The 27978-nt window shown below is 38.4% G+C and overlaps 3 protein-coding genes across 5 annotated transcripts; all 3 read right to left on the bottom strand.

Annotated features, from left to right (window-relative positions):
* Positions 1–39: 39 nt before the first annotated feature.
* On the bottom strand, positions 40–6194 carry LOC127970427 (interferon alpha-inducible protein 27-like protein 2A). Of its 2 annotated transcripts, none has more exons than XM_052573018.1 (11): positions 6046–6194; positions 5567–5602; positions 5323–5484; positions 3939–5156; positions 2914–2970; positions 2766–2834; positions 2592–2696; positions 1251–2421; positions 1148–1177; positions 821–982; positions 40–707 (listed from the first exon to the last, which is right to left on the bottom strand). In XM_052573018.1, exons 1-4 carry the CDS (start codon positions 6053–6055, stop codon positions 4957–4959), a joined length of 408 nt encoding a protein of 135 aa, XP_052428978.1. In that variant the 5' UTR covers positions 6056–6194; the 3' UTR covers positions 40–707; positions 821–982; positions 1148–1177; positions 1251–2421; positions 2592–2696; positions 2766–2834; positions 2914–2970; positions 3939–4956. The 2 variants fall into 2 exon arrangements, with proteins under 2 accessions (XP_052428978.1, XP_052428977.1); XM_052573017.1 differs by having other exon boundaries at positions 2766–2819.
* On the bottom strand, positions 40–24889 carry LOC127970428 (interferon alpha-inducible protein 27-like protein 2A). The gene is made up of 12 exons (XM_052573019.1): positions 24752–24889; positions 24252–24287; positions 24006–24167; positions 23654–23838; positions 3939–4971; positions 2914–2970; positions 2766–2819; positions 2592–2696; positions 1251–2421; positions 1148–1177; positions 821–982; positions 40–707 (listed from the first exon to the last, which is right to left on the bottom strand). Exons 1-5 carry the CDS (start codon positions 24759–24761, stop codon positions 4957–4959), a joined length of 408 nt encoding a protein of 135 aa, XP_052428979.1. The 5' UTR covers positions 24762–24889; the 3' UTR covers positions 40–707; positions 821–982; positions 1148–1177; positions 1251–2421; positions 2592–2696; positions 2766–2819; positions 2914–2970; positions 3939–4956.
* LOC127970426 (interferon alpha-inducible protein 27-like protein 2A) lies at positions 40–27582 on the bottom strand. 2 transcript variants are annotated; one of them, XM_052573016.1, is made up of 12 exons: positions 27451–27582; positions 27306–27341; positions 26414–26575; positions 24752–26270; positions 22741–22830; positions 22611–22640; positions 21018–21179; positions 20252–20356; positions 1251–2421; positions 1148–1177; positions 821–982; positions 40–707 (listed from the first exon to the last, which is right to left on the bottom strand). In XM_052573016.1, exons 1-4 carry the CDS (start codon positions 27455–27457, stop codon positions 26167–26169), a joined length of 309 nt encoding a protein of 102 aa, XP_052428976.1. In that variant the 5' UTR covers positions 27458–27582; the 3' UTR covers positions 40–707; positions 821–982; positions 1148–1177; positions 1251–2421; positions 20252–20356; positions 21018–21179; positions 22611–22640; positions 22741–22830; positions 24752–26166. The 2 variants fall into 2 exon arrangements, with proteins under 2 accessions (XP_052428976.1, XP_052428975.1); XM_052573015.1 differs by lacking the exons at positions 40–707; positions 821–982; positions 1148–1177; ... (2 more) ...; positions 27306–27341; positions 27451–27582 and adding an exon at positions 19350–19965 and having other exon boundaries at positions 24752–24895.
* Between the last annotated feature and the right edge of the window lie 396 nt (positions 27583–27978).

The raw sequence follows: 27978 nt of genomic DNA, 5'->3' as shown, positions 1-27978 counted from the left end.
TAGAGACAAAGCTTAACAAAAAGACAAAATACATCTATACACATTATTTCAATTGTTTATTAGGTTTACTAAACAAGGTCTCTACATACATATTGTGCAGGTCCAAACAAAACGATTTGCAAACACATACATGGTGCTTGCAAAAGACTCTTAAGAAAGCCATCCTCTGTAGGAAACCTGTGGTGGAGAACCCATTCGAAGAACCCTATTTATAAGCTTTTATTTTGGTGACCACATGAAAAATAGTGCCTATGGTTACAGAATTGTGCGGAAATCGAAGAAACCCCTTTTCATTATTCAACAAAATTCTCCTAATGACAGTTAGTCTAACTCAATGAAACATTTTATAACACAAAATTGGTTTATGATAGCTAAAGAAATGACAGAAAGATCTAATATGTTTTTTCTTCTTTTTCTATTGTCAGTGCTAAAAACAGCATCTTTAACGCAGGTGTGTATTAAAAGAAGATCTCATACACACCTAAACCTAGGGCTACTGATACAGAACAACATTCAAGAGATTCTGATCACCATGACAGACAACGAGATAATGAACATATAAAGAGATACATTTACAGCACTAGTTACTGATTCAATAAAATGAACTGGTCACTGAGTGCAGTTGCTGGCCATACTGGCAACGGCACCCACCACGGCTCCCACAGTCCCCACGATGGCTTGACCTACCAAAGGGATTCCAGCAGCACCTGATGACATAAATTCAGTTGTTAACTGATGGATTTGTGTATTTGCCCTCAAGCATAAATAAATGTCGTTTGGCCATTTAAAGTTTTTTTTTTCACCCTGATATCTGACTCACCAGCAGCTTGAAGAGTTGCAACCACGGATCCTGCTGCAATCCCTCCTCCGTTAGCGACAGCAGTAGCTGACATCAAAGAGGAGGCAACAGAACCTGCAGCAATTCCTGCGCCGGTGAAACCTGCGGCTGCTAGAACAGCAGGAGCTGCAGCGACTGTTAAGACTTGGTGCAATCACACACAGTATAAGCAGGTTAGCTCGGGTGGAAATACTGGCACACATTAGTACTGTTTACAGGCCACTGAAACATGCAACTTAAAACATTTATTTTATATCAAAATAAAATAGATTGAAAATACAATAAAAATGTAGGCCATTTCATTTTTACCTGCTCCTACACCAGCTCCAATAAGCGTCACTAAGGAAAAGAAAAAAACAAGTGAACAACATTTAACAAACATTTAAAATTCTACAGTTCTATTAGAACTTACCTGGATCCATCTTAATCGACTTTACTCAAGCAATTCGGGATGCTCTTGCTTTGCACTGACGCTCTTGCTGGTGAGAGCTTGCCTTATTAACTTAGCGGGCGGCTACTTCTTGAGAAAGGAAACCGAAACCGACCCCCCCCCCACACACACACACACACAAACACACACAAACACACACAAACAGAGCGGAACATTTGAGGACTGCGGACCGTTCAAGACAAACACATACCTTGTGTTTGCTCTGATTCATCTGTTGTTTGCTTACTGCGTAACCTCAGCCACTGGACAACTAAACTTTGACAGTTCGGTAAAACTGGCAAGATATTCACAGATTCGACTTTTCCGGATCAATAACTCGCGAGCAAAACGTTTTTGGTACACGAATTATGCCTCTTTTTACTCGTAGTGATGTAGTAAACGAGCTACAAGCGAGTTTGCCTGAAAACAAGCTTTCCTCCGCTCTGTACAAAATACGAGTTAGACGCTTTACCAAAGACTTGCTTACTAAGAATATGCACAGTGACATCTGATGGTCAGGCAATAACATGGCAGGTTGTAGACCACCCTAAATTAGTTAAAAATTGCCACAAACTGTATCCAAAAAGAAATACACAACAAATGTATAAAGTGCATAAAGCCAGGAAGTGCATCTATAATGTTTTTAATATGTTGCAAACACCAACGTTATGACAGTGGTGCAAACTACTTCAATCAAGTCACATTTTTCCTTATGTAGCGCTTTACAAAACAGAGACTGTTTTAAAACATTTCAACAATATTTAAAATGGAAAGATACAGAGTAAGTAATGTTCTCTCCATTAACTATGAAACAAATCTAAATTCTACATAATGTTACAGGCTTTTCCCTCAAGGACAAAGTTGATGTACAATGCTAGCCACGACAATTTAAAGAAAATTACATTTACATTAAATTTAAAGTAGAAAACTAGATTAGTAGAGAATCTACAGCAGAATATAATAATAATAATTATTATTATATATGAAAATCTGTCCACGATTGTGGTTGTAGATTAGATTAATGTTATGTCTGACTTCATAAATCCCGACATTTTCTCAAGGGCATTTTGGGGCATTTACGCAGTGCAGTTGCCAATTAACCTTGCAACTGAGCTCACAGCAGCTCCCATGATACCTCGGCTTGTGACAGCACCTGATTTTTGAAAACAAAAATGAGTTAATACCTGTTTTGATCACACGTTTCCAGACCTACCATAGCAAATAACAAACATCATATGAAACAGACTGCTTCTATACAGTCAAGAAAATTCTATCTTAAAACTAAAAACCAAATCAGTACTCAAATAAGAATAATGTATTCACCTGTGGCTCCTGCACTGCATACCAATGGTCCCACCACAGCTGCACCCAGAGTGCCGCCTATGGCACCTATCACAGCCTGAGCTGCAACAGGGATTCCAGCTGCACCTGATAAAACAAATGACATTCTTTAAAAAACAGTCATTCCAAATTAGATTTCCATAAAAGATTTCATACATGAATGCAGGGCCTTCACTTGAATTCACAGATCTTTGAATATTGCAAGGGTTCCTGAAAAACAGACACCTACAGTCAGATGATCAAGTACAGCCCTTTCAAAACATTTCATACACTGACTTGAATACCGCTCTGGGGTCTCACTTACCAAAGGTCAGTACGCCCAAAAGTTTTCAGATTTATAAAACCATGCACAGACCAGAACCTGCGCAAAGAAGACAGGAAGATTGTGCATACGTGCATTTCCAACTCATCTCCTCATCGAAATCATAATATATGGAACTGTTTTACTATGCATAACCTCATACATATCATTTACATGCCAATTCCCATGCACTTGACACCATGTTTAACACAGAGACAGTAGGGAAATAGTATCCCTGCTATATTTTAGAATGAATACATGAAAATATCCATAAAAACAAAATGGTTTCAAATAGTTCTCAGATATTTTAGATGATCTCATTCTTTTACGCTGGCCAAATAGAATTGTGATTATTTCAAATTAAAAGTATGCAGTTTTGCTGATAAGTTGTGGGAAGTCTTGGCCTAGTGGTTAGAGAGTTTGACTACTAACCCTAGGGTTGTGGATTTGAATCTTAGGCTGGCAATAACATGACTTAAGTGCCCTTGGGCAAGGCAGCAAACATGGGTTAAACGCAAAGCACAAATTCTGAGTATGGGTCACCATACTTGGCTGAATGTCACTTCACTTTCAGATAAACATATTTTAGTGGAAACAGATAAACGCATATTTATTGCAGTGTAGGGGAGAGCGAGGTCAAAAGTAACGTGGGATGAAAATAACAAAGCGATTTTCTCAGAGTCTCTTACTGCATTTGCATTCCAAGTTATGACAGCATGTTCAACACTCAGCCCTTGATTATATAAATGTTTGCCCTAAATTCTTGAAATGCTTAGTCAGGGGGCAAATTACACCAGCCTTTATGGTTAGAGAACCATGGTTAAAAAGTTTGTAATGAAATGCAGCAAAACTTGAAAATCATGTCTTCTATCTAGTGAAAAGACATTCAGCATTTTATTGACCTGCTCATGCGTCAGAAGCTATCATTGTACTTACGAAGTAAATGGACATAGTCCTATGTTTACTATCTGCGATTGATAAATGTGAAATATTCTGCAGAATTCCAGTTAGGATAGCCGTGTACTTACAGGGATCCATCCTGAGTAATCTCGAATCAGCCTTGGACTGTCTGCTTGTGAGTAGTGAGAGCTGGAATTTTAAATGTCTTGGTGAAGCCTTTTTTTTTTTCAGAAAATGAAAGATTCATCACAATGCAAATTTAAGTTCAACACCCACTGCACGCACGCACACACACACACACACACACAAAAGCCAGTGGATATCCAGAAATAATTAACACTAAAATGGTAAATGGTTGAAATAACATGACTAGCACACACACACATTTATAGATAAATGTATACATATATAGGAATATCAGCTAAACTCCTAAAAAGGCATTTCAATTACTGACAAAAATAACCTTTTTAATGTAAATTAAGTGAAATTATTCAACTTCAACATTGAAGCCTGATAAAAATGGTCATTTGAAATAATGTCAGATATACTTTATATTCTTTTTTTTTTTCAGAAGGAATAGTCCAAAAAAAAAAAAAAAAACTCCAATCAGTATATTCTTGATTTGTTCTAAATTCTGGGTTATTCACCTTGATAGCTCAGATGGAGGATGCTTTTCAAGAAAGGAAACCAAAACCACAAATGGAGCAGAACTTTAGACAAACATTGGAGGAAGGCAAATATATCATATTGTTCTGATTCATCATTTATTTGCTTACTGCATAGCCTATACATTTTTATTTAGTTCAATTATGTGAAAGAAACATTGATGAGAGAAGCTTTACAAAAGACTAACTTGAAATGTCGAGGGCTGGTCAGATTGCAGCAGGCGAAAAAAAAATGGCAGGTAGCAAATGAGTTTAAATATCTGACGAATCCAAATTCTGCTGTAAAGATTTAAGTATGACATTCAAGGACACAAATCCTTTTAATTACAATTTCTTGCACTCATACTTAAAAGGTAATACTTTGAAATCTGGCAAAATACAAAATTTTAGTTGATTAATAAAAGGAGTTATCTTCAATCATGACCGACATGAACACAAATACAAAGTGCTCAAACAAATACATTGTTATTAACAGAAGTCCTTATTTTGGCACAAGGTCTTTGGACTCCAAAAAGAGCATCTCTATCTCTTCTTCTTCTTCATTTCCATCATCTTCCTCCTCATGTGAAGGTGGACTCCTGGAACGAGAGAACAAATCTGCAGCTCCACCTATTACAGCACCTGCTGCTCCACCCACAGATGCCACAGCTGCCGCCGCACCTGCAGACAGTCCAGCAGCACCTGACCAGAGAATACAATCTTTAAATCACCACAAATCTGAAAAATCTTCTCTGGGATTTTTGGGAATGACAAAGGAGTCACAAAATTATTACAATTGTTATGTTTTTGTGAACACTTCCCTTAAAATAGAGAATGGGCATAGGCACATGGACTTTATAAAGAATACCTGCAGACTGGAGGAGTGCGACCAAACTTCCCACAGCCACACCACCACCGTTGGCGATGGCTGCTGATGACATCATGCTGGCAGCCAGAGACCCTGCTGCTATACCAGCAGAGGTGAATCCAGCCATGGTGAGCGCCACAGGGGCCAATGCAACCGCACCAACTAATGGACAAACACAAGTAATTATCATGTGCACAACTGATATGCATTCATTTACACAAAACAATCCTCAGAACACATTTACCTGCCCCAGCTGTGACCCCAATGATAGTGAACAGTCCTGAAAATGGATAAAAAAAATGATTAAATGACTGCAGTTTTTTTAATATAACAAACTGCACAAACCCTTAATTTTATTGGAATGCTTTAAGTTCATTGCATTAGTTGCCTGTTGACAAAAAATATTGATAAAGATTAGAGAGATACATTACCTCCTACCCAAATGTAGCTTATTTTTTTTTTTTTTTACTGATAAATAAGTCAAAAATGGAGGAAGACAGGCGGTGTCTATTATTGGGTGTCCTAATTCACCTCTTTTTTTCTAGTCATAACTTTTTTATAAATTCAGTTATGAAAAGGTAGATTGTTCTTATTTGTTATGAAAAATATAGACTGATCACCCCTTGGAAATTGCTAGTTCGTCAAACTAGTTCTTAAGACACAGTCTTAACGTTGGCTACGTTTATGCATCTGGCTCCAGCAGCTAAATTTTGCGCTACTTACCGCGTTTCATGATTTAAAAGATCGTACAGAACAATGACGTTTTCATGCACACGGATTTGCGTTTAATCTGAAGCCCAACAAAAGCCCCTTGTTCCTCTTCCTGTGCACAAGTAGAATAATGACGTATCAAAACCGAAACTCAACCGTTGCCGGAAATCAGCAGGTCTCTGCAGGAAAGTAATCTTATTGCTTCTTCATTCCTTCTTCTTCATTAATCTTATTGCTCTCGCGGTACTTTGATGTCATACAGTGATCATTATGTGCAGCGCTGCTTAAAGACGAACCTCTGGTCGAACGCACCTTTAGATTGCATTAATTAGATAATAAACCTAATTATTTCCACATTATAACCACAAGGTGATAAACGCTCACTTTTGCCAAGTAGGGGGTAGTTGCAGCCTGGGGCAATGGGCGTGCCAAAAGGTGGGGGCGTGCCAAAAGGAAGAGTTTAGTAACCTTATTTTAAGTGACATCAACCAATTAAGCAAACAGGCACAGCTTTATCCACTAAAACATTTATTTAGCTTTCAGTTTCAGTCACCAATTCAAGTAAAAAAAAAAAAAGAAAAAAAGAAGATAGATAGATAGATAGCTAGTAGATAACTCTGTAATGTCTTCCTCAAATCTGGACTGATATTTCATTCAACCATACCTACACAAAAGAAAAAAATCATATTGAGAGAATCAAACAAAAAGTAATCAATAAATAGAATAAAATCTAAAATAAAAAGTGCAAGAGTCAGAGAGTGCAAGTCTGCGGCCCGACCCTTTCCAATATATTATAATACAACCGTACTGCTGACTCTTCACTGAGTACCAAAAGTACATATGCTTCCTGTGCATGTTTTCTAAAAGAATGGAATCACAAAAACGTTGACTGGCACTCATCTATACTAATATTTGGTTAATGTGCATGTACACCTCCAACATGTTGGATTAACTTCAAAAGAGTGTTCTTGGAGTGCACTTTGGGCAATGGTACAGTTGATGCATGAGGATCTAAGACAAAAGGCTAATAATTCAGAGGAAAGTTACTGGCAGTGCTTGTCTCCATCTTCTAATGTTGACAATGTGCCTCTGAAGGAAAGTCAATGTCTTTCTCAGGTGTGTTGGATATGCAATGTTAAAAGCAGAATACATCCAGAAGGCTGTTATGAAGGCTTCATCAAGGCTGGTGCACTGGCACACGTCTATTCCATCTTCTGTCACCACATTGAGCCCTCCTCCTACGATTGCCATTTTACAGTCAGTATACATCAGCTGTATGGAAGCAAAGGGTGTAGCAGGGTCCCCCTACATAAAAAATGAGGTAAAAAAAAAGAAAACACTTTTCAAATTCTGTTTCGTCCTCTTTGGCTCAGATAGTGTAGCTACATACAGTGCAGAAGGCTAATGAAGGCTTAGAAGGCTAATGTATGAGAGTCACAATATACAGTCAGTATCATACTCATACTACAATCTGAAGTATGAGTATTTTTTGAGTACATCCTCCTCAGACATTCCTTCAGTGCTTTCTCAATGTCTCCAATGACTCACAAATAAAGATTACAATATATTGTTACTACAATATTGTGTGTGATTATGTTGATATAGACAAATCAATGGATTAAAAACAATGTAACTTATACAGTCATTTCTTTCTATGTTTCTCTGGAAAGGGTTCTTCACAACCAGTGTGTTGGCAACTTGCATTAGTTTGATGCCTAGCAGAAAGGTAGAAACAAACTCTAAATTAGAGTTTTTTTTATTTTGTCTAATCGTCTTAGATTGTGAACCGATCTTAGTTCAGTTGTAATAGCAGAGATGGTAATAATTATTATACTTACAGTATTTATTCTGTACTGTATTGCACAAAAAGAACGCAGAAATAAACTATCAACTCTGAAGGATTCGGCGTCGATGCGTTCATCGTTTTGTCTCAATGTACATATGTCTGTCAACTACAATAAACCAATTACTTCAGCTGCAAGATATAACGCAAAGGAATAATTATGATTGTATTGTAACAAACTTACGGTATCTTAATATACATATTTGTGATATATAAAGTATAGATAAACGTATGATGAATAATTACCTCACGTCTTATCGCCGCCACCTTCTCTTGTCTAAAGGAAGTTACGTAAAAGTATATTTACAGCTGATTGGCCAACACAGTAAAACTCCTCTCACCCTTTTGACACGCCCCTTTAAGCTTACCTTTTGTACAGCGGGGAATCCCCCGAGGGGAGTGCTTGGGGATTGCTAGAGTGCAGCCCTAAATGGATGTAGCCTATTTCTGCTCTAGCACCCTGACAAACTGCTGAACATGTTTACATTGATATAGCTATTAATTTAATATATTGATACAGCCATTAATTTTGTCCCAAACACAGAGCGATAGAAATATGACTTGCAGTTTCACTTGTGGCACCAACTATTGTCAAAGTCAGAGGATGATGATACACACATTTTAAAGATTGTGTCGATATAGTACAGTAAATTCTCTAGGCCTACAAAAAATATTCTCAGTTATTTTTTAGGAAACAACTCAAAGCCAAAACAACATCTAGCACATTATTTTATTGGTTAGCATATAGTTACACATTTCCGTAAGGGTTATTTTTACATGAATTTGATAAAGACTGAAGTAATTATGCAATATGTACTAATGATTCCATTAATGACTGTCAAAGAGCAGTTCATAAAAATGAAATTGTAAAAAGTGAGCAATAAAAAACAACATCTGTTGTACTAGCCTAATTCAAAAGTAGATAAATTAGCTTGCTGACACCCTCAAGAAAGTTGTCTTAGTAACAGAAGCTTGAGGCTATCGTTTTCAGAAGAAACATTCAAGCAAACATGAAACTACCTGCTGGGATGCTAACCCAGCATATTTGCTTCTCAGAGTTGTCTAAACAATGTGTGTACCTTGCTATTATTTAAAATCATTTGTTTTAGCAGACAAATGTGCTTCCAGGGAAAAAGAAACCTATTTGATTTTCACTGACGTATTTTACAATGTGCCTGCATCAGCACATGGTGTTATCTATGTAGGCTACTTCTGTTGACACATCCTTCACTGGGTGAAGGGTATGGCAGGTATGGGTATGTACGCAGGCACTATGACGTTATTACCTTATTACTAAATACCTAATGTTATTGTTCTGCTAGTATTTGCATTTTAACATTAGATCTTACAAGAATGACAACCGCCATTGTTTCGGTTTTCTTCCCACATCTGTAATTATCCATACTGGTGACACATACAACCTAAACGTTTTCCATTGAGCTCAATAATTTTAAAACTGCTCTGGTTGCACTTTATTTGACAGTTTGTGTACTTGCAGTGTATTTATCTAAGAAGGTTCTGCTAATACAAGGTAACTACATGGGGTAGGGGTAGGTTTAGGGGTAGGTTCAGGGTTAGTACCTAGTTATTACATAGTTATTGTAATTACTATAATAAGTACATAGTATGTACATGGGGAACAGGACTGTACAATAAAGTGCTACCACTGCTCTTAACTTTTAAAACCAACCACAGATTGGTTTGTGGATTTCTTCAAAAGATCTTCAAAGATTTCTAAACACAACTTCTAAACATTTCTGAGGAACCTCTAAAGCAATCCACAAGCCTTCTTTGATGCAGGTGTTCTATGTCAGAATCAGAATCAGAAAGATCTTTATTGCCAAGTGCGTTCACACACAAACACAAGGAATTTGTCTTGGTGTTAGGAGCTTCCAGTACAGAAAATACAAACTAAGTGCAGACATACAGTAAATAAAATGAGAGAATGTTCATCTGTTTCACAAAAGGTGCTTTCTGGTAAAATAAGGTTCTTCAGATTATAAAAAGGTAAGAAAGAGATGGTTCTTTGAATAAAATTTTGACTGAATGACTCTTTTTGGAACCAAAAATGATTCTTCTATGGCATCGCAGTGAAGAACCTTTTGAAGCAACTTTATTTTTAAGAGTCCATGACCATAGATGTGGGAGGGACAGTTCTTTAGTCATTAAGTCCAATGATTTGGGGTTTTTTGGGGACCAGAATGATGGTGAAGTGTTTGAAGCAGCAGGGTTTTTCACTCAGCATGTAAGACAACAACAATAGCTCTATATTTGTACAACGAACCAACAATGATGTACCTGAAAGTAAAATAAGCGATAAATCTAGTTGGCAAAGTGCCATTGATTAAGGTAATAAAAAATATTTAGTTTGATAAACTGGATTAAAGTACAGATTTTAACCAATTACATATACTGTACAAACCTAGCGTTGAACATAATTTCCTTAATCACTTTGGCTAAATTCTCAATATTTTTTTCTCTCAATTTTTTTTTTTTACAATTTGTTTTGTTTTGAAATTGAGATTTAAAATTCAGATTTAAGTAAATTGCATGCGTTTTGGCACAGTTAAGTATGATTTTCTCCCATTTGCATTACATTTACATTAACATTACCATCTTTAAACATTACGTCATCATGTGAGCCAATACATGCAAAATCATCCATTCAGTTGTCAGTAATGTGAATAAAGCCATGCTTATATAAGCATTTGCATATTCCACTGCAGACACTTGAAAACACACTATTGTTTTTCATAACTAAATATGAATCAGAAATTATGTTAAAAAAAATGTAGAAAGGTTAGAGCCCCATTTAACATTACTTATTGCTTCCAGTACAAAAAATACAAACTAAGTGCAGACATACAGTACATAAAATGAGAGAATGTTGTTCAGGTGCGATATGGCCTGGAAGGAAAACTATTCTCGGCCGGCCGGAGGGCAACAGTTCAAAGAGAGAATGTGCTGAGTGTGAGGGGTCCTATACTCTCCGGTTACTCTGGAGATGTAAAGTTCTTGGAGTTGGGTAGAAGGGTACCAATCATCTTTTCAGCAGTCCTGATTGTCCATTGTAGTCTTCTGATGCCTGTTTTGGTAGCTGAACCAAACCAAACAATTATAGTTGAACACAGGACCAATGATGGCAGAGTAGATCTATTTCAGCAGCTCCTGTGGCTGGTTAAACTTCCTCAGCTGGCAGAGGAAATACAGTCTCTGCTCTTTTTCACAATGGAATCAATGTGAGTGTCCCACTTCAGATTCTGTGAGATGGTGTTGCCCAGGATAGGTTTTTGATATGGATACATTTTTGAGAGTGTTTAGCTCCAGGTTGTTAAGACTGCATCAGACAGCCTGCTGCTCAACCTCCTGTCTGTAAGCAGACTCATCTTCATCTTTGATGAGGCTGATGACAGTAGTGTCATCCATAATCTTCAGAAGCTTGACAGAGCGGTCCTTTGAAGTGTAGTTATTTGTATACAGTGAAAAGAGCATTGAGAGAACACAACCCTAGGGAGCCCCAGTGTTGATTGTGATAGTGGCTGTCTGTCAGGAAGCTGGTGATCCACTGACAGATCGAAGTGGACACAGAAAGCTGGGTCAGTTTGTCTGAGAGAAGGTCAGGCATGATGGTATTGAAGGCTGAACTGAAGTCCACAAATAGGAAAGATGCTCAAATGTCTTCACTCTTAAAAATAAAGGTGTTTCACAATGCCATAGAAGAACCTTTTAGTCTAAATGGTGGTTACCACAAAGTTACCTTATTTCAAAGTCCCATTGATTAAGGTAATAAAAATATTTAGTTTGATAACATCTCGGTTACGTATGTAACCATGGTTCCCTGAATAGGGAACGAGATGCTGCGGGGATGTCACCACGTATGGGAGCATTCGGTGTGACGAATGTCTGAAGCCCTATACCATCCCGCCAATCCTATTGGCCAAATAGCGCTTGGCACCGCCCTACGCATGCGTACGCATCATATACCTGGGTGCCGTGCGCCATTTCGCTCAGATTTCATGACTGAAGAAGAGGAATGCTATCAAGGTACGGCACGGCCAGGACCGCAGCATCTCGTTCCCTACAGGGGAACCATGGTTACATACGTAACCGAGATGTTCCCTTTCATAGGTCACTTCGATGCTGCGGTGACGTCACCACATATGGGAACGCTATACCATAACGCCTGACGTACCTGATAGCTGGGATCCGAGGAAGCATCTGCTCAAGCGGAGAGAACCCGGGAGCCAGGAGCCATCCTCACATCCAGACTGTAAGACTTGATTAAAGTGCTTGGTGAGGACCAACCTGCCGCAGCACAGATATCATCAATAGAAAATCCACTGAGAAAAGCTTGAGAAGAAGCCACTGCTCTCGTGGAATGAGCTTTAACTCCTAAGGGCGAAGCGAGTCCACGCGCCTCATAGGCTAAAGATATTGCCTCCACCAGCCAATGGGACATGTGCTGTTTTGTAACCGCATGGCCTTTATTCTTATGTCCAAACAGACTAACAGCTGGTCAGACTCACGCCATGGGGCTGTACGATCCACATAAGTCTTTAAAGCTCTACAGGGCAAAGACTTAGATCTCCTGACCCTGCCTCAGCAGGGGATAAAGCCTCCAGGACCCTTTTCGCTGAAAGCGAAAGGGATTAGATGCGACATTAGGAAAATAATTAGGCCTAGGTCGCAACAACACCTTCACAGAGCCCGGTGCAAATTCCATGCACGAGGGTGAAACAGAAAGAGCCTGTAAATCCCCAACTCTCATGAGGGAGGATAAAGCCATAAGAAGAAGTGTCTTCAGAGTCAGGATTTTATCCGGTATTGTTTCCAAGGGCTCAACAGATGCCCTGATAACCCTGCAACACAATGGATAAATCCCATGAAGGAACTCGCACGGGGCGAAAAAAGGCCTCAGCCGTCGCGCACCCTGTATGAAACGAGAAACCAGTGGATGACGGCCCACTGAGGTACCGTCTATATATTCGTGGTAAGCTGAAATGGCTGCCACGTAAACCTTAGAGTGGCTGGCGTCACTCTATCCGAAAAACGATCCTGAAGGAACTCCAGCACTGAAGCCACTGGGCAGTAAACTGGATCCACATTACGATTTTATCACCAGGTCGTAAACAGTCTCCACTTGAAAGCATATAAGCGTCTCGTAGAAGCTGCTCTAGAATTCAGTATAGTCTCAGTGGTTTCAACTGAAAGACCGGGACATACTAACTCACTCCGCTCAGAGGCCACGCCCAAAGTTTCCACAGATCTGGCCTCGGGTGCCAAATCAGTCCCTGTGCTTTGTTATAATAAATCCTGTCTGAGGGGAAACTCCATGGAGAGCCCACTAACAGACTGATCAGGTCCGCAAACCACGGCTGCGTGTGCCATTGCGGAGCCACCAGCAGCAGCTGTTCCACTCTGTCCAGCCGTATTTAGGATTATACCGCTGGGATCAGATGAATCGGGGAAAAAGCATACAGACTGGTCCTGGGCCAACTGTGAGCTAACGCATCCAAGCCCAGGGGCGATGGGGGCATAGGGAGAACCATAGTGGGCAATGCGTAGTCATGCTCGACGCGAGTAAATCCACACTCGTTTCTCCGAAAATCTGCCATAAGAGATTCACTTTTTGGGGGTGTAATCTCCATTCCCCTTGTTCCAGAGCCTGTCTGGATAGCAAATCCGCTCCGAAGTTCAAAATTCCGGGGACATGAACAGCTCGGATCGACAGAAATTTGTTCTGAGACCAAAGAAGAACATGTCTCGCCAGCCTGCACAGGGGGCGAGAGCGTAATCCTTCCTGATGATTCAGGCATGACACAACCACTGCATCGTCTGATCTGAGCAGCACATGACGGCCGATCAGCAGATTCGAGAAATACTGGAGAGCCAGAAAAACTGCCAGTAATTCCAACCTGTTTATATGCCAACTGCGTTGTGCCGCTGTCCAAACTCCGTGGACTGGGCGCCCTTGACAAACAGCTCCCCAACCGGTCAAAGACGCTTCCGTCGTGACGGTCTCTCGGAAAGCACAAATCCCCAGCCGAAGCCCGGTTAGGAGAAATTCGATTGGCATCCATAGTTTTAACCAGGCCCGTCGCGACAAGGCAGGCAAACCAAGCAATTGCTTGGGGCCCCGAGCTGGCCTGGGGCCCCAAGACAACGACTGGTTAAGAATAAAATGCAACGACACTGTTTGAGCGCCTCTTTGATTGTCAATGCAGTAACGTGCAATGACACTGTTATCGGGATCCCCCTCAAGGGGGCCCCTCTCAGTAGTCGCCGACAGCAACCAGCCAACACGTGATCTCTGCTACCGGCAAAATACAAAACCTCCTCGGAAGTCATGAAGCGGAATTATGCTTCAGGAAGCCAGAAGAGAAAGGAAGAGGAGGATAAGAAAAAACAAACAAAAACAAGATAGTGGTAAGTGATAAATTACACTGGATATAATAGCTCTACCTTGTCAGTCTTGTACAAATGGTGTAATTTTGCAGCAGGTAGGCTAGCAAAAATATGTTTATGTTAGCTACCTGGCTGACTACAAATGCTGCTTGTAACGAACAGTTAGTGCAATTTTTTTTTCGAAAGGAAGGAATATGGTTACGGTAGCATGTTTTTTTAACGGGATAAGGAAGACGCAGAACAGAAATCGCGTAAGTTACTGCAAGGAGTCAGCAGTGTTTTGATTTGAGGGCGAGGGCAAATGCAGGGCTCTCAAGTTTTGAACTGAGTTCAGAGTGAGATTTTGCCCGCGGTCGCGATGGCGGCAGGGGTTTGATGGGGACGGGTGTCTGATCTCATAAATGACACATATTCTTACAAATAAAATAATATTTATTTAATTCAGCATTTATTTGTGTGTGTGTGTGAGAGAGAGAGAGAGAAAAAATGGTCAGTGCTGTTTATAGTAGGTGTTGGTAGCTGGTTTTGAGGCCAGGGGTTGGTGGCTCCCATTTGAATCACTGTGGTTCCAGGCCAGCCATTTTTCACAGTTCCATCAAGTGCTAAACTGTTCCTGGTTTAGGTCTTGTTTAATCCCACCATGGAGAAAACCCTCTCAGCATAGGTATTTGAATGAGCAAGCACTAACACTAATGCAGCTATTTTAGAAAGCCTCCCTGCTTATGTCCCTCACACCTTGATGGACACAGGAGTTATCTTGTCTGCAGACTAAGCACCAGTAAAAAGAGCTGGTGGTTCCCATTGTGATGAATGGTGATCGGGTTGACCACTCCTTCTTAAAGGAACACCTACAGGTGGCTGCTCTACATAACCCTCTCTTTTTCCCTGTTTCCAGTGGGTTCTCCACTGTTTCCTCTATGGTCCTCCACAGTCTCTTCCATGCACCCATCCTCTTCTGGCACCCTAACTCCCTCCCCTACTGTATTCTCCACAGCCTCCTCCTCTGACCTAGCCACCTTTTTAGGGAGCTGGGCCCGCATTCATAAAGATTCTAAGAATCCTCTCAGAAAACTCTTAATTTAGCTTAAAAACTTTTACGTAGGAGTCTTAGCTTAAAAGCGATTCGGGACCGATCTGAGAGCAACTCTGAGTAAGGAAAAGACAAAAACGTTTATCTTAGTGAGGAGGCGGGGTTGAACCGGTTGCTATGTATGACACAATCTTTTGAAGACTCTGATTGGCTGGTTGTCCAAGAAGGAAAAAAAAGAGTGATTTTAAGTATAGGGTCTATTCTAATCCTCACTTTAAATTTACATGCGTAATTTTTCCTATTTGACCGTTCTCTCTCTCTCTCTCTCTCTCACACACACACACACACACACACACACACACACACACACACACACACACACACACACACACATTATATGTGTGTATATGAATTCTATTTTTTTATTTACCATGCTTTTAATTTCCTATAAGGTATTTGATTGGCTTAGAATGATAAAAATTGTTCCACTCTTTCCAGTTACAGTGATTGCTGTCCTATTTAAGTGGCGGTTTGAGTGTTGGTTTTAATGTATCAAACATGGAATCAAAGCCAAGAAGAGCGAGAAAGCCAAACTGGACAGAGGAACAGTGTTTACTGTTAGCCCAGTTAATGGATGAACACAAGGCCATTCTTAAAGGAAAATTCAGACACAGCAAGGGACAAGAAGCAGACATGGGACAAACTATTAACGGTTCATTCCCCCTGCTTGTGCGCACCTAAGCCTGCTATATTCATAAATGCAGTTTTTTGAGCTTGCAAGGTGGGAATGTCCAGTGGAAACGAAATGAACTGCGACACAATAAGATGTTCTGAAAGTGCTGTAATTGTTTGTGTGATCACTCTGCTTACAGAAGGTTGTGACAGACCCAAATCATCACTATTGCATTGTTGCATGTTCCCAGTTGCCAAATATTGTAATGTAGTGATTACTTTAATTTATATATTAAATTATATTATATTAAATTATTATATAATCTATACCGTCTTATTAACTCATTGTCATCCATTGTCTGCAACACATTTCTTCTGCCTCTTCATCTTTCTGCCATTTTCTCCTCTGCTAAAGAAACTCTTAAGCCTCTTAAAAGTCCTCGTCTGTGCTCATAACAAATTTTACCTTAAGACCTCTTTTAAGGGATAAGATGCTTTCTGAATTACTTTTTTCTTTACTAGGATTTTTTTCTTTAATTTTAAAAGTAAACGCCCACATTTCTAAGAATTTTCTTAGAATTTTGTCACTAGGAACTACTTTTTGCATTAAGATTCTTTATGAATACGGGCCCAGATCTTTTAGAACAAAGCATGAAAGATTGCTCCTTTGCCTCTTCCCTGACATCTTTGAAATAGACGAATGCAATAATCAATATTATACATTGGATAAAATATAATGAAATAGCCTAGGCAAAACGTTTTGAAAATGGGGACCAGGATGAGGTGCAGTAAAAATAAAAGGAAATAAATTTTTTTTTTTTTTTAAACTATTATGGATACTGCCATACAAGTATTATGGATAGGCCTATTATAGAAGTCTCTTATATAAAACTGTCAGAGTAGCCCCGCATCCTCTTCAACGTGTAACTTTGGCAATAAAAAAATAATAGTGGGCTAATAATAGGCACAAAAGCTACGGCCGACCACGTATAATGGCCAAAATTGCGTGCGTGTCGGGGTCATAATAACCATCAGACCAAAACATATCTTAGACTGTTTTTAAAAAATGTTAAATTAATATATTGATAAAAAAAAACATATAGTGAAAATCTGTGTCATTGTCTTGACAAGTCTGTAACCGTAACGTTACCTACTTCAGCGAGCGTCTGGATCTGTGTTGCACACGAGCCTGTAAAAATCTTACCCGGATACAGCAATGCTATTTTCTGATTGGCTGATCGGTAGCTATATTTTTTTTATTCGATTAGCAGGTGCGTGTCAGGGCCTTCGGGGAACTCACTTGATTCCTCTAAGTTACCTGTTTCACTGTTTAAAAAAATAGCGCCGCAACTTGGTGGGCGTTGTCCTCGTAATGTCTCTGCGTGAGAAATACAAGGTGTGGCGTGTGAGCGTGTGAACGGGTTGAAATGCGTGAGTCTCACGCCCAATGCGTGAGACTTGAGAGCCCTGCAAATGTAAAGAGAACATCCTGGCGTGTGTCGATTTTGAATGAATTAATTAAAAATAGGTCATTGCACTTACATCAAATCACGATATGTACTAATATCTGTAAATATTAACAGTCTATTTAAATATGAATCCTGCATGTTCTGCTCGTCTCTGTTAATGAATGGAGCAGATTCGCGACTTCCTTTACACTGAAGCGCACGTGACGCTCGCGGTAATTTCAGCATCTGTTGTCTCACTAAAGACGTGAACACATGAACAACATCTCCAGAACTGCTCTGACAGTCACTTCACGTGCATTTGACCGTTTGATTTGAATAAATGGTACGTCAACCCGTCAAAATAAAAGTCCTGTTTTAGACAAGTATTTGCCAGAGATGTATTACTATTGTTCAGCAGAACATAGCCTACTGCTAAGGTTTAATCACACAAAATTTCTTCCATGTTTTATTTTATAATAGTAAATCCCCTTTGTTTACCAAAAAGTTAAGTTTGCTTAATTTTAAATAATTTAAATATAAATTAAATTAATGTTTTGTGTTTAATGTTTAATGTGCATCTCAGAAAATGCTTTATTTAAAACCCCAACTGAATGGCACTTAAATGCACTTAATTCATCTGTCAACTTTATTGTCATTGTTCACAGTACAATATATAAGTATAGCTGATATCCTGCACAGCCCAGAGTTTAAATTGATAAGTGTGTGCTGTCATATTATTGCAAATCACTATTGAATTCCCACCAAACTATTTTTTCAAGCAGTATTTGCACTGTAAACCTTTTTTTATTCATATAAAGTGCGGGTGAACTTAAACTGTATGGATATGCTGTGGTTCCTGTAGGCTTTGCGTGCGTGCAGGGGTCGGGGGGCCTCTATGTCCATTTTGCTTGGGGCCCCCAAATTCCTTCAAACGGCCCTGGTTTTAACGACATCACACACCTCCGTGTCACCGAAATCGTCCGATGCGTAAGAAAACGGGGTGAAATATTTCGTCTTTTCGCCCACCACTGAAAAGGGTACATACATTTTTGCCCTGATATATGGCTCACCAGCAGCTTGAAGAGTTGCAACCACGGATCCTGCTGCAATCCCTCCTCTGTTAGCGACAGCAGTAACTGACATCAAAGAGGAGGCAACAGAACCTGCAGCAATTCCTGCGCCGGTGAAACCTGCGGCTGCTAGAACAGCAGGAGCTGCAGCGACTGTTAAGACTTGGTGCAATCACACACAGTATAAGCAGGTTAGTTCGGGTGGAAATACTGGCACACATTACTGTATACAGGCCACTGAAATATGCAACTTAAACATGTATTTTATATCAAAATAAAATAGGATTGAAAATACAATAAAAATGTAGGCCATTTCATTTTTACCTGCTCCTACACCAGCTCCAATAAGCATCACTCAGGAAAAGAAAAACAAGTGAACAACATTTAACAAACATTTAAAATTCTACAGTTCTATTAGAACTTAACTGGATCCATCTTAAATCGACTTTACTCAAGCAATTCTTCAATAGCGTTCATGCTTGTGGTTGCTAGATGTGAAGAGCTTTAAGTCCCAAACAGAGCTTTTCTCCTTTAAGGATACACTTTCTGCCTGGTGTTTTAATTTGGTGACCTCATAGCTGGCTATGGTCATGATCATGATTATATTTTTTTATCAAAATAATCGTGATTATCTGTTTAACCACTATCGTGCAGCCCTAACCTCAGCCAATGGACATCTTAAAGTTGACAGACGCTTTACCAAAGACTTTTGTGCACAGTAATGGTCAGGTGATATGGAAGGTTGTAGGCCCCATAAATGAGTTTAAAATTGCCACATAGCCTACTGTATCCACAAAGAAATACACAACAAATGTATAAAGTGCATAAAGCCAGGAAATAGAACAAAGTGCATCTATAATGTTTTTAATATGTTGTAAACACCAACGTTATGACAGTGGTGCAAACTACTTCAATAAAGTCACATTTTTACTTATGTAGTGCTTTATAAAACTGAGACCGTTTTAAAGCATTTTAACAATATTAAAAATGGAAAGTTACAGAATCAGTGATGTGAACTTCATTAAATATAAAACAAATCTAAATTATTCTTAATGTTACAGGTTTTCCCCTCAAAGACAAAGTTGATGTACAATGTTAGCCAAGAAAATGTTGTTATAATTACATTTACCTATTTAGCAGATGCTTTTATACAGACATCACAAGCAATATTTCATAGAAGCAAACAATGTGTGCAGTCTGTTAAGTAAACATTAAGTTTAAAATAGAAAGCTAGATTAGTACAGAATCTACAGCAGAGGATAATAATAATAATAATTATTATTATTATTATATATGAAAAACTGCCCGTGATTGTGGTCGTAGATTAGATTAATGTTATGTCTGACTTCATAAATCCTTAAATTTTCTCAAGGGCCTTTTGGGGCATTTACGCAGTGCAGTTACCAATTAACCTTGCAACTGAGCTCACAGCAGCTCCCATGATACCTCCGCTTGTGACAGCACCTGATTTTTGAAAACAAACATTAGTTAGAACCTGTTTTGATCACACATGTTTCCAAAGCTACCATAGCAAATAACAAAAATCATATGAAACAGACTGCTCCTATAAAACATTTTTCTTATTAGCTGGAAAAACAAATGTTCAACTTAAAACCAAAGCTTTTGCCAGTGTTAAAAAGCGCTTATACAGTTAAGATAATTCAATCTTAATTGTACTCAAAAAACTAAAACTAAAAACCAAAACCAAATCAATACTCAAATAAGTAAATAATGTATATAATGTATTCACCTGTGGCTCCTGCACTGCATACCAATGGTCCACCCACAGCTGCACCCAGAGTGCCGCCTATGGCACCTATCACAGCCTGAGCTGCAACAGGGATTCCAGCTGCACCTGATAAAACAAATGACATTCTTTAAAAACCATTGACCAAAAGTCATTCCAAATGAGATTTCCATAACAGAATTCATACATGAATGCAGGGCCTTCTCTTGAATTCACAGATCCTGAATATTTCAATATAGAGTGGACTTTCGTGAAGTACATTACCTGGTGTCATTAATGTATTCAGCATTATGTATAGCCTAACAAAAAAGGCTAACAGCAATTTTTTATTTATTTAATTACACGTTATTTATTTCAATATAGGCCAATCAATAAATCTATAAACAAATGTCTTTTCAGATAAAGTGGGCCCACATTAACCTACATTGTTTATTATCACATTAAACAAACATATTTAGCAATATATTTAACAAACCTCAAAACATATATCCTAATCTATTAATTTATAAGCTAACTCAGTGTGTAAAATTCAAAACTGATAATATTTGTTTACATTTATCTTTAGGTGTGGCCACAGTCACCAGACCAGTGTCATTCCAAATAGTGTCCCGTTAATAAAGTAGGCTACTATAGCTGTGTGCTGTAACCCAGTGTGAACACAGAGTCTAGCTTAAACAGCCCGCTTTGTCGCATTTAACTTGAAATCGCACAGAGTAGCCTATAGAAGGAAATCACATGCAATTGCAAAGGTTTCTAAATATGGGCACACCAGCGGCTTGAAGAGCTGCCACCACAGATCCAGCTGCAACCCCTCCTCCGTTAGCGACAGCAGTAGCTGACATCAAATAGGAGGCAACAGAACCTGCAGCAATTCCTGCGCCGGTGAAACCTGCGGCTGCTAGAACAGCAGGAGCTCCAACGACGGCTGCGACTGTTGGTGGAAACAGGGCATATTTTTTAAAACCTTACTGGTTCAGATGGATAAATATTTAAAAGCCACTTAAAACAGTTAGCCTGTGTTAGACTAACATATTGCAACAGTTCATTGCGTTGAAACGTAAGCTGCTTTTCCACCATCGGCCCAAAACGTTCTTGTAGTTTAAAGGTCTCCTGAAGTGCCTTGAAACAAGCAGCATTATTCTATACATTATTTATATGTCTATGTTTAAAACTATATAAGTGAAATGTCTTGGGTATTCTATTCTTTTTTTTTTTAGCTGTTTTCGAAACCGCTCCCTATCCATATAGTGCACTATATCGGGTGTAATCCATTTTGTTAGTGCTGTCCGAATTCTGAGAGAACAACTTCATTCCCTACATCCACTACTTTTTTCGTTTTTACCCACAATTCAATCTGACTTTGAGTGTACAACCGATGTAAGCCTTGTCAAAATACCATAGACTGTATAAAAAGCCAAATACACTTGCAGTCTTTGGACTTGACTACTATGATGTATTTTGTGTATTTGTCCCAAGTAAGGATGAAGACCACAAGTGTGTGTCAAACTTTTCATTACCTGATGGGACACAGTTAGTGTTGTAAAAATGCAAGTGTTTACATAGCTTTATTTTAATTTCAAATTTTAAGTACTTAGCATTTTAAAATCAACTTCTAAATGTCTGTTCAGTTGCACCTATAACATGAGAATTTTAATTTGTGGTGCTTCTAATTAAGTGATAAAAAGCAGTTCCAAATGTTGTAATAAAAATAAATGCTAATCTATGCAGCAATAAACTGTTTAGCACTTGCTACCAAATTATATGTAATATCTAATTATTATTATTAATATTTAACTGTACATGGGAAAGGTTTCCGTGACCTCTTGCAATCTGGCAAAAAGTCTCGCGATTTATTTCCACAACATGATGCATGACGGTATACACACCCAGTCAGCCTTGAATGCCGCTCTGGGGTGTGGATTTAGTGTGCGTTAAGGGCACTGCCCTTTGATGTTTTTACAGGTTTTTACAGGTTTACAGGTGCGAACACCATGAAGACTTATAACTTTTCACTCGTCTTCCAAGTGGTGGCTGATAACAGAGCCCGTGGAAAAGTGCGTCAGTCGTTGCCTTGGTAAAGCAAGTGTTTTCGCTCAAAAACAGCTTTCGCTCAAAAAAATCTTTAGCCAGCTGCAGAGAGAAACTAGTCGCCAGACAACAAACACAAGTGATCAATCCTGAGCAGCAGCACACGCATAGCGGACAGTTCCAGATCGTGCTGTGTCGAACCGAGCTCGAGTGGAAACATAACTGGAACCGTTTAGCCCGACCTTGGAAAAGAGGTTTAGATTCTAATAAAATGTTGCAGAACTTGAAAATCATGTCCTCTATCTAGCGAAAAGACATTCAGCATTTTATTTACCTGCTCCTGCGCCAGCTGCTATCATTGTACCTAAGAAGTAAACGAACATAGTCCTATGTTAACTGTCTGCGATTGATAAAATATGAAATATTCTGCAGAATTCCAGTTATTAGGCTAGCCGTGTACTTACAGGGATCCATCCTGAGTAATCTCGAATCAGCCTTGGACTGTCTGCTTGTGAGTAGTGAGAGCTGGAGTTTTAAAGGTCTTTGGGTGTATCCTTTTCAGAAAACGAAACGATTCACAAAGCAAATTTCATAAAGATCAACACACACACACACACACACAAAATAAATGTATACATATATATGAAACTATCGGCTAAACTCTCAAAAAAGCCATTTTAATAACTGACTAATAACCTTTTTAATGCCATTAAAATTAAATTATTCAACCTTAACATTGAAGCCTGATCAAAATGGTAAGTTGAAATACATATATATACTGATATACCTGCAGTAATAAATACATAAAAAAACAGGATGCTTTTCACGAAAGGAAACAAAACCCACAAGCAGGGCAGAACTTTAGACAAACATTGGAGGAAGGCAAATAGATATTGTTATGACTCATTATTTATTTGCTTACTTACTATTTAGTTAAATTACAAAAACAAAATTGCTATCAGATGAGAAACATTGCTGAGAGAAGCTGTACAAAAGACTAACAAAAAATGGCGAGGTCTGGTCAGATTGCAGCAGGCGAAGTAATTGCAGGTAGCAAATGAGTTTAAATATCTGACAAAACCAAATTCTGCTGTAAAGATTTAAGTATGACATTCAAGGACACATATAGTTTTAATTACAATTTCTTGCACTCATACTAAAAGGTGATACTTTGGAATTTGGCAATATATATCTATTTTTAATTGATTAATAAAAAAAGTTATCTCTTTTTACAGTACATGCACATTTTAATTGCACAAGCATAAAACTGACATGCACACAAATACAAATTGCTCAAACAAAAAAATTAAATAAAATTAAAAGCAAATACATCGTTATTAGAGTTATTAATTAACAAAAGCCTTATTTTGGCACAAGGTCTTTGGACTCCAAAAAAAGCATCTCTATCTCTTCTTCTTCTTCATTTCCATCATCTTCCTCCTCAAGTGAAGGTGGAATCCTGGAATGAGAGAACAAATCTGCAGCTCCACCTATTACAGCACCTGCTGCTCCACCCACAGATGCCACAGCTGCCGCCGCACCTGCAGACAGTCCAGCAGCACCTGACCAGAGAATACAATCTTTAAATCACCACAAATCTCAAAAATCTTCTCTGGCATTTTGGGAATGACAAAGGAGTCACAAAATTATTAAAATTGTTATGTTTTTGTGAACACTTCCCTTAAAATAGAGAATGGGCATAGGCACATGGACTTTTTATAAAGAATACCTGCAGACTGGAGGAGAGCGACCAAACTTCCCACAGCCACACCACCACCGTTGGCGATGGCTGCTGATGACATCATGCTGGCAGCCAGAGACCCTGCTGCTATACCAGCAGAGGTGAATCCAGCCATGGTGAGCGCCACAGGGGCCAATGCAACCGCACCAACTAATGGACATAAACACAAGTAATTATCATGTGCACAACTGATATGCATTCATTTACAGAAAACAATCCTCACAACACATTTACCTGCCCCAGCGGTGACCCCAATGATAGTGAACAGTCCTGAAAATGGATAAAAACTGATTAAATGACTGCAGTTTTTATTTTATTTTTTATAACAAACTGCAGAAACCCTAAATTTTAATGGATTGCTTTTTTTAAATGTTGATTGCAGTAGTAACCGGTTGACAAATGTCACATTTTCGTAAAGATTAGGGAAATACATTAGGATACTGCCCAAATGGGTGCTACTTTTTCAGTTAATTTTTATCAGTCTAAAATGGAGGAAGACAGTCTGTGTCAGTTATTGAGTGTCCTAATTCACCTCTTTTTTTCTCTTCAAGACTGGTCATAACTTTTTTTTTTATTCAGTTATGAAAAGGTAGATTGTTCTTATTTGTTATGGAAAATTAAGACTGATTACCCCTTGGTAAATGCTAGTTGGTCAAACTAGTTCATAAGATACAGTTTTAACGGTGGCTACGTTTATGGATCTGGCTCCAGAAGCATAATTTTTGGCTACTTACCGCGTTTCATGAATTAAAAGATCGTACAGAACGATGACGTTGTTTTCATACACACGGATTTGTGTTTAATCTGCTGCCCAACAAAAGCCCCTTGTTCCTCTTCTTCTTGGGCAAATGGGCAGTGTGCACAAGTAGAATAATGACGTAACAAAACCGAAACTCAACCGTTGCCGGAAATCAGAGTTGGTTTATTGTTTACATTTTTCCCCTTACGAATTTAAGTGCAGCACACTGTATGTATGTTTGGTACGGTAAAAAAAAAAAAAAAATTAAATATGTATGTATAGCGGAGGGGCTATATATATATATATATATATATATATATATATATATATATATATATATATACATATATATATAAATGGTGGCTTTCACATGACATAGATATGTCAAAGGCTGACCACACTGACCCAACCAAACCCTGTAACAAGTGTTTGTTCTGGTAGTGTGAACTGGTTTTGTTTTTAATGCAGACATTCAGCTCAGATAAAAACCAGACTCTACCAGGATCAATCACATCAAATGTATTGAATATATCATGTTCCTTTTTAATTGTACTGAAGCAACCATCAAGTTTCTATGTAGACAATACTTTAATGACATCAAAGAGCACTTGAGAGCAAAGTTTTTCTAGAAGCTATTCAAAAAAATACATTCAAATTTTGGAACCCATTTAGATTCCTGAAGTGGGTTTTAGCAGCAAAGCCGTGGAATAACTGATTTTGGTTCCCCAAAGAACCTTTCAATGAGTTTCTAAAAAGCCCTTATTGTTATTATATGATGAACAATTGAATTGTTGTAAGAAACTTTTTCCCACTATAAAGAACCTTTTGTGCATTAGGATGTTACAATTTTTTTCATGGAACCACAGATGCCAATAAAGAACCTTTATTTTTAAGATAATATTTGCGTGTATTGTACCCTTCTGGTCAGCTTCAAAACTCTGTATTGAAACTTTATTCTCTCCTTGATTAAATACATGTGTTTGTGCTGTTCATCATTTGCAAGTAACTGTGGATTGCAAAGTGTCTATAAATGTAACTGGTCACAAGATCACCACATGGATTCATTTAAAATAGTTATTTTTCAGAATCTTTGCAAAACAGTGAATAATAATAATAATGAACAGGATGTAAATACAATGTAAAATTTCTGTTAGAACATTAATCTACATTTTACCACCACATTTTAATGTGACTTGGAGCTTTAGAACGACCCCGTAATTTTGTTAAGAAAGGTGGCGAATCACAGATTTTTCTATATGTGTTTCGGATGGTTACATTCTTATTTTCAAAATGTAATGAAAGTTTAAAATCAAGCTACAAGCAATTACTTTAAACACAGAGAAGCTGGTGCTAAACTCTTTTCATAGTAGCTGGCTGTGATCAGAAGCTCTTTGGACTCCAGTGCGTTTCTCATTTTCGCTTGAACAAATCAACTGCTCCACCTACTAGAGCTCCTGTGGCACCACCCACAGATGCCACACCAGCTGTTGCTGCTCCAGACAAACCAGCAGCACCTGAAAAAAAGGACAGAATGCAAACCGTTCCATATTAATCAGGTACTAATGATTCTTAAAAAATCAGTTACACTTCTAGCTTATAAGGCTAATTAATGTTTGATTGTTTTGCTAGTTTATACTCCTAAAGAACTGGTAAATACCTGCTGACTGGAGGATAGCAACCAAACTTCCTGCAGCCACACCGCCCCCATTGGCAATGGCTGCTGATGACATCATGCCAGCTGCCGTAGAGCCTGCTGCGATACCGGCGCCCGTAAAACCAGCGATCCCGAGTGCCACCGGGGTCAGAAGTACAGCACCAGCTAATCAACATGAAAATGAACAAATAGATCAAAATATTTCTGTGAAAACTTGTCTTTTAAATTATTAAATTAATAACTAGCATTTTACCCTTAAATGGAATAGTTCACCCAAATATAACATTTTTCAGTAAAAAATTGTAAAATAATATTATGAAAATAATTCTCTGGCCATGAGTTTTGCTTCATTAGAAAAGATTTGGAGAAACAGGACTTGCTCACCAATGGTTTAACTGCAGTGAATGGGTGCCGTCAGATCAGGAGACCAAATCAGTGATAAAAATGTAACAATAATCCAAAAATAATTCACATGCATCCAGTCAATCTGTTAGCATACACTTTGTGACGTTTGAAAGGAAAAAGAAACTTCTGGCCAAAATACCAGTCCATAATTCATATTTGTTTAGAACGGTTTTAGCTTGTAAACTTTGCTGATCTGATCATTTTTTCAGAGAAGTTAAAAACATCTTAATTGATTACTTACTGTTTACTTATGAGTTATTGTGATGTTTTTATGAGATGTTTAAACTCTTATTTGGACTATCTTAAAAGAGACAGAGAGAAAAAAAATGTAGAACTACTACTAAATTTCTCCAAATCTGTTCGTTTAAAAAAACTCATCTACATTATGGACGTCCTAAAGGCAAGTAAGTTTAGATTTTCAACAAATTTTAATTTTGGGATTAACCATTAGGGTATTTGTTTTTGAAAAACATTTGGTCTTACTACTTACCTGCCCCAGCTGTAATACCGATGACGGTGAATAGAGCTGAAGTTGAAATATAAAATATTTTAAATAAAAACAACGAGAAAAACATGGATATATTTGCTTTGTGTCGTTTATAATAATAATAATAATAATAATAATTGGTACTCACATGGCATGCTTTCGAAGAGTTTACATTAAACTACACAACGTGAGAACGGCCATCGACGGCACACACTTCATTATTTTTTTAGACTCGTGACTTGGACACGTTTAGACTTCACCACGCCCCAGTGACGTACAAAACGAAACTAGGACGCTTCGGTTTCCTAGAATCGCTGTTATTGTTGGCAAGCAACTACTTCTTCCAGAGATCGTCTTACTAAACTTAATTATTCTATTAATCGCATTATTTCTCTTTCATATGCTTCACCTAACTTACTACTTTAATTTTTGTTCTTTCTGTGATGTAGCTATTTTTGGCAGTCGACATATTGTGGTCCACTGATTCTTCCTCTGACAATGATCACAAGACAGTTGGATGTTAAGATGTAATATTTTATTTAATCCCGTGCGTCCCATTCTCAATGTAATTATACTTTGTTCTATTAATTTTTGGAAAGTAACGGTTTACTGCAAGAGCAGTTGTATTCCTCCAGGGGGCGCTTGGCTGATCAGAAACCCTTCAAATCTGAGGGCG

This window comes from Carassius gibelio, chromosome B13 (assembly GCF_023724105.1).
Source record: "Carassius gibelio isolate Cgi1373 ecotype wild population from Czech Republic chromosome B13, carGib1.2-hapl.c, whole genome shotgun sequence".
NCBI lineage: Eukaryota > Metazoa > Chordata > Actinopteri > Cypriniformes > Cyprinidae > Carassius > Carassius gibelio.
Note: the sequence above shows the minus strand (reverse complement) of the source record. Positions and strands in the feature narration are given on the sequence as shown.

Excerpts from the sequence above, each read along its gene's own strand:
- LOC127970426 (XM_052573015.1), bottom strand. Across the intron at positions 22,641-22,740 it reads ATTACTCAGGATGGATCCCT|GTACAATGATAGCAGCTGGC; the intron begins GTAAGTACACGG and ends TTTACTTCTTAG. Across the intron at positions 21,180-22,610 it reads AGCAGCTGGCGCAGGAGCAG|TCGCAGCCGTCGTTGGAGCT; the intron begins GTAAATAAAATG and ends TTCCACCAACAG.
- LOC127970427 (XM_052573018.1), bottom strand. Across the intron at positions 5,485-5,566 it reads TGGGGTCACAGCTGGGGCAG|TTGGTGCGGTTGCATTGGCC; the intron begins GTAAATGTGTTC and ends TTTGTCCATTAG. Across the intron at positions 5,157-5,322 it reads CGCACTCCTCCAGTCTGCAG|GTGCTGCTGGACTGTCTGCA; the intron begins GTATTCTTTATA and ends TTCTCTGGTCAG.
- LOC127970428 (XM_052573019.1), bottom strand. Across the intron at positions 24,168-24,251 it reads TGGGGTCACCGCTGGGGCAG|TTGGTGCGGTTGCATTGGCC; the intron begins GTAAATGTGTTG and ends TATGTCCATTAG. Across the intron at positions 23,839-24,005 it reads CGCTCTCCTCCAGTCTGCAG|GTGCTGCTGGACTGTCTGCA; the intron begins GTATTCTTTATA and ends TTCTCTGGTCAG.